General features: G+C 45.1%; 1 protein-coding gene across 4 annotated transcripts in view; it reads right to left on the bottom strand.

Annotated features, from left to right (window-relative positions):
- Nucleotides 1-4,238, bottom strand: part of PPP4R3A (protein phosphatase 4 regulatory subunit 3A) — a 53,174-nt gene extending 48,936 nt beyond the window's left edge. The window contains exons 1-2 of one of the 4 annotated variants that reach the window (XM_055288409.2): nucleotides 4,048-4,238; nucleotides 3,162-3,360 (exon numbers count right to left, since the gene is read on the bottom strand). In XM_055288409.2, the coding sequence (XP_055144384.2) occupies nucleotides 3,162-3,360; nucleotides 4,048-4,236 (388 nt within the window). In that variant the 5' untranslated portion in view covers nucleotides 4,237-4,238. Of the gene's footprint in view, nucleotides 1-3,161; nucleotides 3,361-3,730 lie in introns of all 4 variants that reach the window. The other 3 variants (XM_055288410.2, XM_055288411.2, XM_063644002.1) reach the window with 3 other exon arrangements.
- Between the last annotated feature and the right edge of the window lie 10,490 nt (nucleotides 4,239-14,728).

Genomic DNA, 14,728 nt, shown 5'->3' with positions numbered 1-14,728 from the left:
GGGACTACAGGCGCCCGCCACACCTGGCTACTTTTTTGTATGTTTTTAGTAGAGACGGGGTTTCACCGTATTAGCCAGGATGGTCTCGATCTCCTGACCTTGTGATCTGCCTGCCTTGGCCTCCCTAAGTGTTAGGATTACAGGCGTGAGCCACCGTGCCTGGCCAAAAATATCTTTAGGCTAAAACTAATTTTCATTTTCTTTGAAATAAACCTTCAGGCTAATTAAGCAGCAAATTCAAGTAGACAGTAACATGGGAGTTTAATATGGCTAATAGCACTAAATCAGAGCACTGTTGTGAGAATTATGTAAGTCAATATAAGTAAATTGCTTCAAGAGTTTGGCACATAGTAGGTACTCAATAAATTTTGACTTATTATCCCTATTTAGATGTTAGAAGACATGTTAATAGACTAAAGATTACTGACAGTATTTCACAAATATCCTGGAATTTTTTCTAAGTCCATGGTGTGTGTGTATGTGTGTTTGTGTGTGACAGGGTCTCCGTCACCCAGTGCAGTGGCATGATCACAGCTCACTGCAGCCTCCACCTCCTAGGCTCAAGTGATCCTCCCACCTCAGCCTCCAGAGCAGCTAGGACTACAGGCCTGTGCCACCGCACCAGCTAATGTTTGTATGTTTTGTAGAGATGGGGTTTTGACATGCTGCCCAGGCTGGTCTCGAACTCCCGAGCCCACGCAATCCGTCGGCCTGGGCCTCCCAAAGTGCTGGAATCATAGGCATGAGCCACCGCACCCAGCCTAAGCCCATTCTTTGCATTCAGTTTTCCTTACAGCCTAAATTTACAAGGGCACATCAGTAATTTAGTTAAGCTCTCCCTGCTAGATAAAAATTAGAGTCATTTTGTTTCAGTCATTTAACCTCCAACCTGCAAAATGGAGGAAGACAGATTTGTGGCTATTTCCAAAATGGTAAAAATATAAATGGAGGTTGGGCGCAGTGGCTCACGCCTGTAATCCTAGCACTTTGGGAGGCTGAGGCAGGTGGATCACCTGAGGTAGAGTTCAAGACCAGACTGGCCAAAATATTGAAACCCCGTCTCTACTAAAAATACAAAAAAATTAGCCAGGCATAGTGGCACATGCCTATAGTCCCAGCTACTAAGGAGGCTGAGGTAGGAGATTTGCTTCAACTCAGGAGATGGAGGTTGCAGTGAGCCACGATCGTGCCATTGCACTCCAGCCTGGGAGACGAGCAAAACTCAATCTCAAAAAAAAATCTATACATATTATATATACTATATATTATATATACTATAATAATATATACACGGAATAAAGTTTCTTAATTATGCAGAAAAGCATACTTCTGATAGTACGACATTAAGCTTTTATACTTAAAAATATCTTAAAGGATTTTTTGTATAATGAATCAAATTAAACACATGATGTGAAGGTTATATGTATTATTTTTAATAAGGATTTCAATAAATTGATCTCAAATCTACATATGCTTTCAGCTGGGATGGGGGTCATGCCTGTAATCCTAATACTCCGGGAGGCCGAGGCGGGTGGACTGCGTGAGGTCAGGAGTTCGAGACCAGCCTTGGCAACAGGGCAAAATCCTGTTTTTATTTTTTTGAAAGTAAAAAATTAAAAAGAAATCTACAGATACTTTCATCTCATAAGAAGCTGATACTAAAAGCCCATACCTTCCAACATACTATGTAAAGTTTTCCAAATGTGTGAAAGATCTAGAGTAGGTTATTACGTGAGTCACATACAAAATTACACTAACACTGGACATTCAAATTGTATTTTAAGAAGCCAATAACTCAGGCCCAGAAAAATACACCCAACATTCAAAAATTTTTAAATGCCCCCAAAAGAAAATAATTTCTCTCCAGATTTAAGTTACTTTGGGTAACCTTATAACGTGTGGGCAATATACTCCAGATTACCACTTTCAATTTAAATAGAACATCAATGTTTCCAGAGTCTTCAATTACAGAAGGGCTAGTCTTGTTGGTTTTTCATGGAATTGGACTTCTGGGTAGAGTCCAATTGAAGAAAATTCCTTGAAATTAGTTTGCAATAATTCAGATACAGAATCACTACAATCATAATAAACTGGCATCGTTAGCAACTGTAAAATATAAACTAATGTACCAAGAGAAGTGGAAGATAACTTACTTTCACGTTTGGAAGTAACAATTTGAGAACAGTTTTACCCCACTTGAGTATTTTAAGTGAAATTCACTGTATATCGCCAAAAACAGTGGCAATCCCTACAGAGAATGTCTTTTAAAATATGAAACACTCAGCGCATGTGGAAAAAAGAAAAAACGTGAAACACTTATCTTCAAACAACTTAGTCTTTGAACCTTGAGGGCTGTTTCAAAATTTGTGAAGCATAAACACTAGGGAAGATCCGAAAGGTTTTAAAAATTATCTGTCAACTTCTCTGAACCTGTTAACCAAATTATGAACACCCATTTAAGCAATCAAAAAAAAAGCTCATATAAAATGATTCCAAATTTGCAAGATGTTTATACATACAAAATTCTGCTACATACAAAATTCTGCATTACTATAAAAAAGACAACCAACATTGGTGAACAAAAATCTCTATCTTCGCAAGGGAAAGCGTTTTCTCTTAGTATAGAGTTGCCAGATACAGTGTTGCCAACCTTCAACAGGATCAGAAACATGTAGCAACAAGATGTTTAAAAAGAAAAAAAAAAGCACAGCAAAATGTTCTTCAAAGTGTGAAAGGTCCAAGAACTTTCTTAGCTCCAAGCAAAGTTTCATGCCTGCTTTACAGATGGGTGAACTAAGGCAGAAGATCGGATTAATCAGTGTCTTTCTCAAGGTCACTCTAGTGCAAAAGAACAGCACGCTCCGGACTCCCTATCTCAGGTCCTCGACCTCTCCACACTCCAGGGCGGCACAACTCAAACACGCTTGGCTCTCCTCGTACCCAAAATGCCACGAGGCACTCAGAGAAAGGAAACATTTCAAGCGCTCTCCGGGGAGCTCCCGCAGGACTGGGGTACCTGGGGCCCGCCCTCCCCCGAGGTGGCTGCCCTCCCCAGCCGTCCCTCCGTTCTCGTGGAGCGAGCGCCATGCCCCGCAAGAACCAGGGAGGCGGCCCAGGGCCGTGGAGGCTGCGAGGGTCCCGCCGCGAGGGGCTTCACTTACCGTCGCTCTCAGCCCTGACAAGCAGGGACATGCCCTTCAGCCGCTCCACGTAGCCAGACGACACATGCCCGGTGCCCCGGTCGTCCCACTGCCGGTCCTCGTTGAGCGTGTACACCTTCACCCGCCGCCGGGTGTCTGTCATCGTGCCGCCCGGGAACCGGGGCGGGGGCCCCGCCAGTAGACGCCCAGGAAAGGGGCCCTGGAGAGGCGAGGAGCGAGGCGTGAGGGCGCCCGCGAGCGGAGGGCTCCCCGGCCTCACTGCCGCCGCTGGGTGCCGCGGAGCCGCGCCGCCGCCTGCATGGCCCGCTCCAGAGACTGAGCTCTGGGCCGCCGCCTTTCCTCGCCTCCGGCTCCCCGGCGCTATTGTCCAGGCCTGGCGAGCCCGGCGCCCGGCAGCCCCGAGGGGGCCGCGCAGCGCTTCGTAGCCTCCCGCCCCGCAGCGCTAGGAACTCGGGGCTCCCGTCACTGCCCTGCTCCCGCCTCCGCCATGATCTCCGCGAAGCAGCTTCCCGCGCCGCCGCCGCCTCCTCAGGCCGCTGCCGCCGCCGCCATATTTTCCTTCCTTATACCTGGCCCTGCCACCGCGGCCAGTGGCTCCCTTCCGCTCCCTCTGTTTTAAACGTCAGAAGCCGACAGGCGCCTGATCCTGCTGCAACTGCTACCACTGCCCGGGAGACTCTGAGGGCCCCCGGCCGCCCAAGCGCCCCGGATAGTGGAAGTCGGTTTCCCTCCGCCGCCGTCTCTTCCGTCTTCCTCACACAGCCAAAACCGCCGCCATCTTGGTTCGCCCCTCAAAAGCGGCGCGCGGGGCCACCCAGGGAGCAGCTGCAGGGGCGGCTCGTAGCCCCACCATTTAAAGAGACAGCAGCGAGACCGGGAGCCTTACTGCGGCGGAGGCTTCCGACGGAGGCAGGAGGCGGGCGCGGAGTTGCCGAGGTGGCGGGAGCGCAGGGAGCGGAGGAGGCGGGACGCTGATTGCGCCGGTGACAGCCCGAGGCTCCCTCGCGCCTCTTTGCACGCACCGTCGTGCGAGCGCGGGGCGGTGTGTGCGTCCGTCGCGCCCTGTGTTCGTCATCAGCCCCGCTCCAGGATGCGCGAGGGGCGTGGATCCGTCTGCGGCCTCTGCGCGCGGGCCCCGGCGCCTTGGCCTCGCGTCCGCCCTCCGCCGCCTTCCCTTGTTCGTGCTCCGTCCCTGCCTCTGCCCCTGCCCCTGGCCTGCGGACGCCGGGCAGCGTGGGCCTGGGCCCCTACCCGCTTCCGAGAGCGTTTTCCCGGGGCCGCTTTTGTGGCTGAGTCGGGCGCTCGGGACCCACCCGGCGCCTTGCAGACTTGAGGGAATGAAATGGAAACGCTTCCGGGGAAGGTCGCGGGTGTGGGAGGCTAGGTCGGCGCAGCCTTGGGAGCCGCCATGGGTTGCGGACTGGCGTGGCCAGTGTGGAAACTTGGAACTGTTTGCGTTTTCTGGGCGTGGGACCGAGTCCCAAGTGACAATTCTAAAACTTCACCTTACAGCCCAGGCAAGCCCCAAGTGCTCCATTCCTTCATAACCCTATCAGAACTGCCAGCCTTTCTTGTCGGAAAAGGAACTTAAGGCGCTCACAAAAACAAATGCGACACTGTGTAATCGGGAGGAGTAATTCTCAGCATTAGGTAGTCCTGTGTTTTGAAGACCTACTTGATGTCAAGTATTGCTAATCTTCACAAAGGAGTATCATTCTCCTTCCTGTCATGCAGCTCATATGCCACCATTTTGGTGGCTTTTACCATTTGCCAGGCCTTGCCAGGTCGGGCTTGTCCGCTCGGAATATAATGCAGCCACACACATAACTTTAAATGTTGCACTAGCCACAAAAAGTACGAAGAAACTGGTGAAATTAGTGTTAACGTTTTAGTGCGGTATTTTCAAAATGTTATTTCAATAATCAAATTATTGAGATATACGTTCCTTATTTACCGTACGATGTCTTAAAAATGTGATATATTTTGTCCTTCCAGCAAGTCTCTGTTGGGATACTAAATTTTCATGAGAAGTATCTATGTTTAGATTTTATTGAAAAACAAATTTTTTTTTGAGACAGAGTCTCGCTCTGTCACCCATCCCGAAGTGCAGTGGCTCAGTCTCAGCTCACTGCAGCTTCAACCTCCTGGGCTGAAGCGATTCTCCCATTCCCATCTCAGCCTCCCAAGTAGCTGGGACCACAGGTGCGCAGCACCACTCCCAGTTAATTAATTAAATTTATTATTATTACTATTTTTTGGTAGAGACGGGTTTCACTGTTGCCCGGGCGGGTAGAGTTTATTAAATTTACAGTTGAAAATGTAGATTCACATATTCTGTTATTCCAGTCATACTTAAAAGTTTTCCAAAAGCTGAATCAAGTATCAATTTTTAAATTTAGCTGGGCGCCGTGGCTCACGTGGTCAAGGAGTTCAAGACCAGCCTGGCCAACATAGTGAAACCCCGTCTTCACCAAAAATACAAAAAAATTAGCCAGTCATGATGGTGTGCGCCTGTAGTCCCAGCTACTCGGGAAGCTGAGGCAGGAGAATCCTTGAACCTGGGAGGCGGAGGTTGCAGTAAGCCGAGATTGTGCCACTGCACTCCAGTCTGGGCAACAAAGCGAGACTGTCTCAAAAAATAAAATAAAACAATAAATTTAAAAATTAAGTAAAATAAAAAATTCGGCTTGTAAGTCACACTAGCCAGAATTTGAAGGCCTAGTAGCCACATGTGTCTAGTGGCTAGTTTTGGAAGGTTCGAGTGCTTGACATTGCCAGGAATCTTTTAAACCTGCAATGTGGCCAGGCGCAGTGGCTCACACCTGTAATCCCAGCACTTTGGGAGGCTGAGGCAGGCGGATTGCTTGAGGCCAGGAGTTCGAGACCAGCCTGGCCAACATGGCAAAACCCTGACTCTACTGAACATACAGAAATTAGCCAGGTATGGTAGTGTGCGCTTGTAGTCCCAGCTACTTGGCTGTCTGAGGCACGAGAATCCGCTTGAACCTGTGGAGGCGGAGAGTGCAGTGAGCCGAGATTGTACCACTGCACTCCAACCTGGGTGTCAGAGCAAGACTCTGTCTTAAAAAAAAAGAAAAGAAAAAGAAGAAACCTGTAGAGTAACTGGTGTTATACCCATCTATTAGGAAGGAAGCTAATAGCATGAACAGAGCTGAGGGGTTTCTGGGATACAGGACTTTCAGTTTTAAAATCCTTTAGAAGTTGGGACCATCCTCCCCAACAACTTAAAATATAAAGATATAAACAGGGCGCGGTGGCTCATGGCTGTAATCCTAGCACTTTGGGAAGCCAAGGCCGGTGGATCACAAGGTCAGGAGTTCGAGACCAGCCTGGCCAATATGGTGAACCCCCCCCCTCCGTCTCTACTAAAAATACAAAAATTAGCAGGGCGCGGTGGCGCGTGCCTGTAATGCCAGCTACTTGGGAGGCTGAGGCAGGAAAATTGCTTGAACCCGGGAGGCAGAGGTTGCAGTGAGCCGAAATCGCACCATTGCACTCTAGCCTGGGCAACAAGAGTGAAACTCTGTCTCAAAAAAACAAAACAAACACAAAAAAACGACAGAAACGAGTGCTTGCAAAGACCAGTCGGAAACTCATTGTTCACAAACAAACCTGGAAAATTATGAAAACAATGCAATCGCTTTTTCTTTAAAAAAAAAAAGGCAACAATTTATTTATTTATGTATTTTGAGGTGGAGTCTCCCTCTGTCACCCAGGCTGGAGTGCAGTGGCGCGATCTCAGCTCACTGCAACCTCCGCCTCCTGGGTTCAAGTGATTCTCCTGCCTCAGCCTCCCAAGTAGCTGGGATTACAGGCGCCTGCCACCACATCCAGCTAATTTTTGGTATTTTTAGTGGAGACAGGGTTTCACCATGTTGGCCAGGCTGGTCTCAAACTCCTGACCTCAAGTGATCCATCCGCCTCAGCCTCCCAAAGTGCTGGGATTACAGGTGTGAGCCACCACACCTGGCCAACAATTTCAAGTATTAGGGCATGAGAGCAGTTTTGTCAATTTTTGATGCAATGAAGACATAAGTAAATTTATTCATATGCTAATACTTATTTGATCCCCAAACCAAACATGAAATACTTTGTAGAAAATAATAAAGTAAATTAAGAAGAAATTATTTAGTAAATGGAATAAGGTTAAAAATTATAGTTTATGGAACATACCATAAAATATTAGATTTAAATGAAATTTAATACAATACAATCTTAACAGTTCTATCAGTCTCGATTCTACCAGAGAAACAACCAGTAGAATACATCTACACAAAGATGGAGAGAGTTATCTCAAGAAATTTGTTTACATGATAGTGCAGTCTGGCTAGGCAAGTCTAAAATATGTAGGACAGGTCAGCAGCAGAGGGGAAACTGAGGCAGGAGCTGACACTGCAGTCAACAAATTCTTCCTCAGAGAAACATATTTGCTCCATTTTTTTTTTTTTTTTTTTGGAGACAGAGTCTCACTCTGTCGCCCAGGCTGGAGTGCAGTAGCACGATCGCAGCTCACTGCAACCTCCGCCTCCCCAGGTTCAAGCAATTCTCGTGCCTCAGCCTCCCAAGCAGCTGGAACTATAGGTCTGTGCCACCATGCCCCGCTAATTTTTGTATTTTTAGTAGAGATGGGGTTTCACCAAGTTGGCCAGGCTGGTCTCGAACTCCTGACCTCAAGTGATCTGCCTGCCTCAGATTCCCAAAGTGCTGGGATTACAGGCTTGAGCAACCACACCCAGTCCTGATTTGCTTTTAAGACCTTTAGCTGATTGGATGAGACCCATCCAGATAACTTGGGATAATTTTCCTTTAAAGTCAACTGGTTGTGGATGTTTAATCACATCTACAAGTACTCCCACAGCAATGCTTAGATTAGTGTTTGTTTGAATAACTGGGTAGTATAGCCTAGCCAAATTGCCAGAAGAGCTGGGTGCGGTTGTTCATACCCATAATCCTCGCATTTTGGGAGGCTAAGTGGGAGGATTGCTTGAGGCCAGGAGTTCGAGATCAGCCTGGGAAACCCTATCTCTACAGAAAATACAAAAATTAGCTAGGTATGGTGGTGTGTGCCTGTAGTTCCAGCTAGTCAGGAGGCTGAGGCAGGAGGATCCCTTGAGTCCAGGGGGTAGAGGCTGCAGGGAGCCAAGAGCACGCCACTGCACTCCAGCTTTGACAACAGAGTTAAACCCTGTCAGTAAGAGAAACAAACACATGCAAAAAAATAAATTGCCACAAAACTAACTTATAATAACTTAATCATATTCCATGCACAAATGGTGATATGGTTAAGAAAATTCCTAATGGAATTCAATAAGGGAGGTTGCAATCACAAAAGGCTGAGATACGTTGTCTTAATGGTCAAGCATGTGGAGGATGGATCACCAGTCCAGGTCCTGCCTCTTAGCAGTTGTGTGACATTTCCAAGCTTCTTCAGCTCTCTGTACCTCAGTTTCCTCATTTGTAAGATAGGAATAATGTTAACTTCTAGGGTTGTAAGAAATAAACTGATTCTTCATTCTTCCTGTGCTCTAAACATAAAGCTTTCCCACTGAACCTTTGTACCTTCACCTGCATGCATAACATAGATTTGTAAAGTATGTACTGGAAGGAGCCTGTTCATTACGTAGTATCTGTACCTATTTATGTTACTTACCTTGATCCATGTTGCATTCATCATTTTATAATATTGCCTGCCTTAGGTTTAAAATCCTGGAAAGGACAGGGACAAGGCTGCTGGCTTGTATGCTGCCCATATCCAGAAGGTGCCCCCCACATAGATGACCTCTGTGTTTGCCAGTGAAGATAATGGTGTCTGTATGGTGAAAAGGGCATACCATCGGAAATTAGAGAAGTTGAGTCCTCATTTTGGTTCAGCCACTAAGTTGGTGGTCTAGGATAAGACCTTAGCCTTTTTTGGCTTTAGTTTTCTAATCCTGATGACTTAAAATTTTTTAAAATTTATTTTTATTTTATAAATGTATTTTTTATTGACACATAATATTTGTAAATATGAGGTACAGGTGGTATTTTGTTACATGCATAGAATGTGTAATGAGCAAGTCAGGGTATTTAGAATATCTATCACCATGAGCATTTATCAATTCTGTGTGTTGAGAACATTTCAAGTCCTCACTTGTAGCTATTTTGAAATGTACAATACATTGTTAGCTATAGTCACCCTACTGTGCTACAGAACATTGTAACTTATTCCTTCTGAAACCACCTTTGCAAAATTATGAGAGTAAAAGAAATCTGACGTAGTCGACTCCATCTTGTGTCTGATCCCCAAGCTGTCCTTTGTCATTCCTGGGCATAGGCCAAGCTAGCTTTGGGAGGAATTCAGTTTATAGTTTAACTTGAAAACAAGGACAATAACAATTCCTCCCTAAAACTAACCCCTTCCTTGCTCAGGGACAGAAAACTGCATTTTTAAGACTAATGAAAGGCCACAAGAATAGCATTATGGGAGGAGCATGAACTATGCTAAAATGTAGGCATAATTTCTATAATCCATTACTGCGCAGGACCTTCCCAATTGCTCCTATAGATAACAACAATATTGTTGAACCTAAGATTGTTTTTTCTGAGATGTTTTTCAGACTGACCCCACCCAGACTCATGACTCAACTGGTCCTGTGACCCCACCCAGAGGTGGACTCAGCACACACCTTTATGATTTCATCTTCAAGCAGTCAGCAGCACCCATTCCCTAGTCTCCTGCCCACCAAATTGTCCATAAAAACCCTAGCCTCTGAGCCTTCAGGGAAACTGATTTGCGTGATAACTCCAGTTCTCACAAGTGGATAGCCTCTAGTCAATTACACTCTTTCTTACTGTGGTGCCGTGGTCTCAGTGGATTGATTTTGTCTGTGCAGCAGGCAGGAAGATCCCTTGGGCAATTACATTTCTATTTATTATAACTGCATGTTTGCATGTTTGTACCCCCCCTTTTTTTTTAGGCAGAGTCTCACTCTGTCACCCAGGATGTAGTGCAGTGGTGCGATTTCAATCACTGCCTCAGCCTCCTGAGTAGCTGGGAGCACAGGTGCTCTCACCACCATGCCCAGCTAATATTTGTAATTTTTTTTAGACACGGGGTTTCACCATGTTGCCCAGACTGATCTCAAACTCTTGAACTCAAGCGATCTGCCCACCTTGGCCTCCCGAAGTACTGGGATTACAGGCGTGAGTCACTGTGCCTGGCTGTTTGTACCCATTAATTAGCTACTGTTTGTCCTAACCCTTAACATCCTTCCCAGACTCTGGTAACTATCATTCTACTCTGTACCTCTATGAGATCAGCTTTTTTAGCTTCCACACCAGTGAGTGCATGTGATACTTGTCTTTTTGTGTCTGGCTTATTTCACTTAATATAATGACCTCCAGTTCCGTCTATGTGGCTGCAAATGACATGATTTCATTCTTTTTTATGACTGAAAAATATTCCATTGTGTAAATATGCCACATTTTCTTTATCTATTCTTCTGATGATGGACACTGTTGTAAATAATGCTGCAATAAACATAGGGATGCATGTATCCCTTTGAAATTGTGATTTCCTTTCCTTTGGTTATATGCCCAGTAGTGGGATTGCTGTATCGTTTGGTAGTTCTATTTTTAGTTTTTTGAGAAATCTCCATACTGTTCTCCATAGTGTCTGTACTAATTTACATTCCAACCGCAGTGTATGAGAGTTCCCTTTTCTCTGAATCCTTACCAGCATCTGTTATTTTTCTGAAACAATGATGATTTTTAAGGAAACTTCTAGCTTTCAGATTCTGCTAAGTGTGCAATGATGGTTGTAAGAACAATAGAAATCACTAAATCTCCCCATAAAGGTGAATGTCGATATGACCACACATGAGCATTTTTATGACATTCATTAGAACCTTACTACAAAGCACCATGTTTTATATATGTGTGTGTATATATATATATATATATGAAAATAATCACCAGAGAAAATACTCAACAAAATAGGTATTCCAACAATCATCTCATCCTTTTTTATCCTATTTTCTTTTTTTTCTTTGAGATGGAGTTTTACTCTTGTTGCCCAGGCTGGAGTGCAGATCTTGGCTCACTGCAACCTCTGCCTCCTGGGTGCAAGCGAGTCTCCTGCCTCAGCCTCCCAAGTTGCTGGGATTACAGGTGCCCGCCACCACATCCAGCTAATTTTTTGTATTTTTTGTAGAGATGGAATTTCACCATGTTGGCCAGGCTGGTCTCGAATTCCGGACCTCAGGTAATCCACCCGCCTCAGCCTCCCAAAGTGCTGGGATTACAGGCGTGAGCCACTGTGCCCGGCCTTTTGTCCTATTTTCCTAAGTTATGTACATACTTAATTTGCAATGTAATATTTGTGATAAAATTATTAAAGAAAAATTATTCATGACGCTATTAAAGATGATAAGGCAGACTTTATTCAAAGGGAGCCCTGGTGATACGTATAGGGACCATTGCAATGGGGTCTCACAGTTGGGGAGAGAGATTAGACTCAACTGTGTCTCCAACAAGGATGAGTGAGGATTTATCACCAAGGAGCAAGGTGGGAGTGGGTGGAAAATTACTAAGAAGAAACATGAAGGATAAGGGGTTTCTGGCTAAACCAACTTGATAGGATTATTGCTAAAGGCAGATCAGCGTGATAAGATGTGGAGGCTGGACAGATATAAGCGTGGAAGATTTTTCACTAAACCAATTTATCAGGATTCTTGCTCAAACTGGATTCAATAAGGACAGAAAGAGAAGCCCAAGGTCGAGCCTAGTGCAGGGAGGACTCAGAGGAGCCTGACTGAGGTTTTGGTCAAAGGAGAGTGTTTGTCAAATGTTGAAGTTTCCCTTATCCTACCCTGAATATAATGACATTGGGAACAAATCAGAAAAGAAACATAATTTTAGATAAAAGCTGGAGCAGCCACAAACTAACAGCTTAGAACTCACTACCATTCACAATTCATTCCTTTATATGTAGAAACAACCTCACAACGTGCTGACAAGCAAGTCTTCGTAGTTAACAATAATCAAAACAAATGGGAAATATATTTGTGAAGAACAAAGCGAATCAAAGAAATTCCTTAAATCTGTCATTCAGCTAGCATGCTTGGGAATTATTCAAAATACTGCTAGGCTTGGTACAATGGTTCGTGCCTATAATCCCAGCACTTTGGGAGGCCAAGGCAGGGGGATCACTGCTTGAGCCCAGGAGTTTGAGAGCAGTCTGGGCAACGAAGTAAGACTCTGTCTCTATTAAAGTAATAATAATAATAAATATATAAAATGCTTCTGGGGGGCTGGGCGTGGTGGCTCACGCCTATAATCCCAGCACCTTGGGAGGCCAAGGTGGGTGGATTGCTTGAGGTTAGGAGTTTGAGACCAGCCTAGCCAACATAGTGAAACCCCATCTCTACTAAAAATACAAAAATTAGCTGGGCATGGTGGCATGTGCCTGTAACCCCAGCTAATTGGGCAGCTGAGGCAGGAGAATCGCTTGAACCCGGGAGGCAGAGGTTGCAGTGAGCCGGGATGGCGCCATTGTACTCCCGTGCTCCAGCCTGGGTGACAGAGCAAGACTCCATCTCAAAAACAATTTTTTTTTTTTTATTGTAGAGACGGGGTCTCACTTTGTCGCCCAGGCTGGTCTTGAACTCCTGGACTTAAGCGATCCTCTTGCCTTATCTTCCCAAAGTGTTAGGATTACAGGCATGAACCACTGTGCCTGGCCTAAAATGGCAAATTTTATGATAAGTATATTTTACCATGATAAAAGAAGTCTACACTTTAGAAGCTGAATTCTGGTGGTGATATTGAAGACAGAATGAAGAAGGTCAAGACCGGAGTCCGGGAGGCCTGCCTGGACATGATGTCCTAGCCAGCAAGAGATTCTCAGGAGGGCCTGCACCAGCACCAGGGCAGAGTTTTGGAAACAGAAGAGTGATGACAGAGCTATTTTAGATATACAGTCAAGAAGAATAAGACACTCAGTGACCATTGAGGTGAAGAGGAGTCATGGATTTCTAATATTTCCAAGTCACATGACAGAAAGAATATGGGAAAGGGAACACAAAAGAAAATTTGATAGAAATAAGTATAATTTACAAAATGAAAAATACAAAAGCAGTTTTAATTAAAGGATTGTGAAGCAATCATTGCCTCTTTATCTAGGTGCAGTGCAGTCAACTCTGTTCTGTATTATTTGCAGGACCAAAGTTCATTAGTGGGGCTAAGAGCAAAGTTCCAGATTCAGACTGTACTTTGCCATGCTTTATTCTTTTTTTTTGGAGACAGAGTCTCGCTCTTTCTCCCAGGCTGGAGTGTAGTGGTGCGACCTCAGCTCATTGCAACCTCCGCCTCCCTGGTTCAAGCAATTCTTGTGCCTTAGCCTCCCGAGTAGCTGGGATTACAGGTACCCGCCACCACGGCTGTCTAATTTTTGTATTTTGAGTAGAGATGGGGTTTCACCATGTTGCCCAGGCTGGCCTCGAACTCCTGACCTCAGGTGATCCAACCGCCTTGGCCTCCCAAACTGCTGGGAGTATAGGCCTGAGCCACCATGCCTGGCCGTAGTCTTTCTATCCCTAAATTTCTTGACATCAAGGTACAAGAGATAAGTCTATCAGATAAGTTTAAAGTCTGTTTTAAGTTATGAAATGTATTATACATACACAAAAATATATAAACATATTGTACAATTTATTGAATAAGATGAACTGTGAATTGCCATCTAAAGTACATCTTTCTTGTTTTGTTTGTTTTTCGTTGGCTTGAGACAGAGTCTCATTCTGTTGCCCAGGCTGGAGTACAGTGGCGCAATCTTGGCTCACTGCAACCTCTGCCTCCCGGGTTCAAGCAATTCTCATGCCTCAGCCTTGTGAGTAGCTGGGATTACAGGTGTGCACCACTGTGCCAGGCTAATTTTTTTATTTTTTGTAGAGAGGGGGCTTTACCATGTTGGCCAGTCTGGTCTCAAACTCCTGGCCTGCCCCCCTTGGCTTCCCAAAGTGCCAAGATTACAGGTGTGAACCCCTGTGCCCAGCCTCAGATAGATCTTTACCAGTATCTTAGAAGTACCCCGTGACACCTTCCCTTCCCATCCTCCATCAGGAGAATCACTTGTTCCTTTGTTTTTCTTTTTAGTGTTAACTCCAACATACTAATTTCTGGTGACGGAAGTCCTCATCTGCACATATCTTCTCAATTAAACTGGCAATGAGCCCTTCCAGTACAAAAATGAAGTGGACCAGGCCTCCAGCCATGGAGCCTTTCCTAGCTCTTCATCCCACTCAAACACTTTCTCCTCACCCAACTGTCCCAGTTGTAACTCAAAGGGTGGCGTATCAAGGTCTTTAAATATATATATGAATTTCTAAACGATATGCTATTAACATGTTAAGAACTGAAAAACAAGCACAAAATTAGCGTGTAAAAAAAAAAAGACTACTGCCACTGTTAGAAAAAGACTCATTTCTATAGACTGAATGTTTTCGTCCCCCAAATTTCATACGTTGCAACCCTGACTCCAAAGCTGCTGGTATTTGGAGATGGAGCCT

This window comes from Symphalangus syndactylus, chromosome 8 (assembly GCF_028878055.3).
Source record: "Symphalangus syndactylus isolate Jambi chromosome 8, NHGRI_mSymSyn1-v2.1_pri, whole genome shotgun sequence".
Classification (NCBI taxonomy): Eukaryota; Metazoa; Chordata; class Mammalia; order Primates; family Hylobatidae; genus Symphalangus; species Symphalangus syndactylus.
Note: the sequence above shows the minus strand (reverse complement) of the source record. Positions and strands in the feature narration are given on the sequence as shown.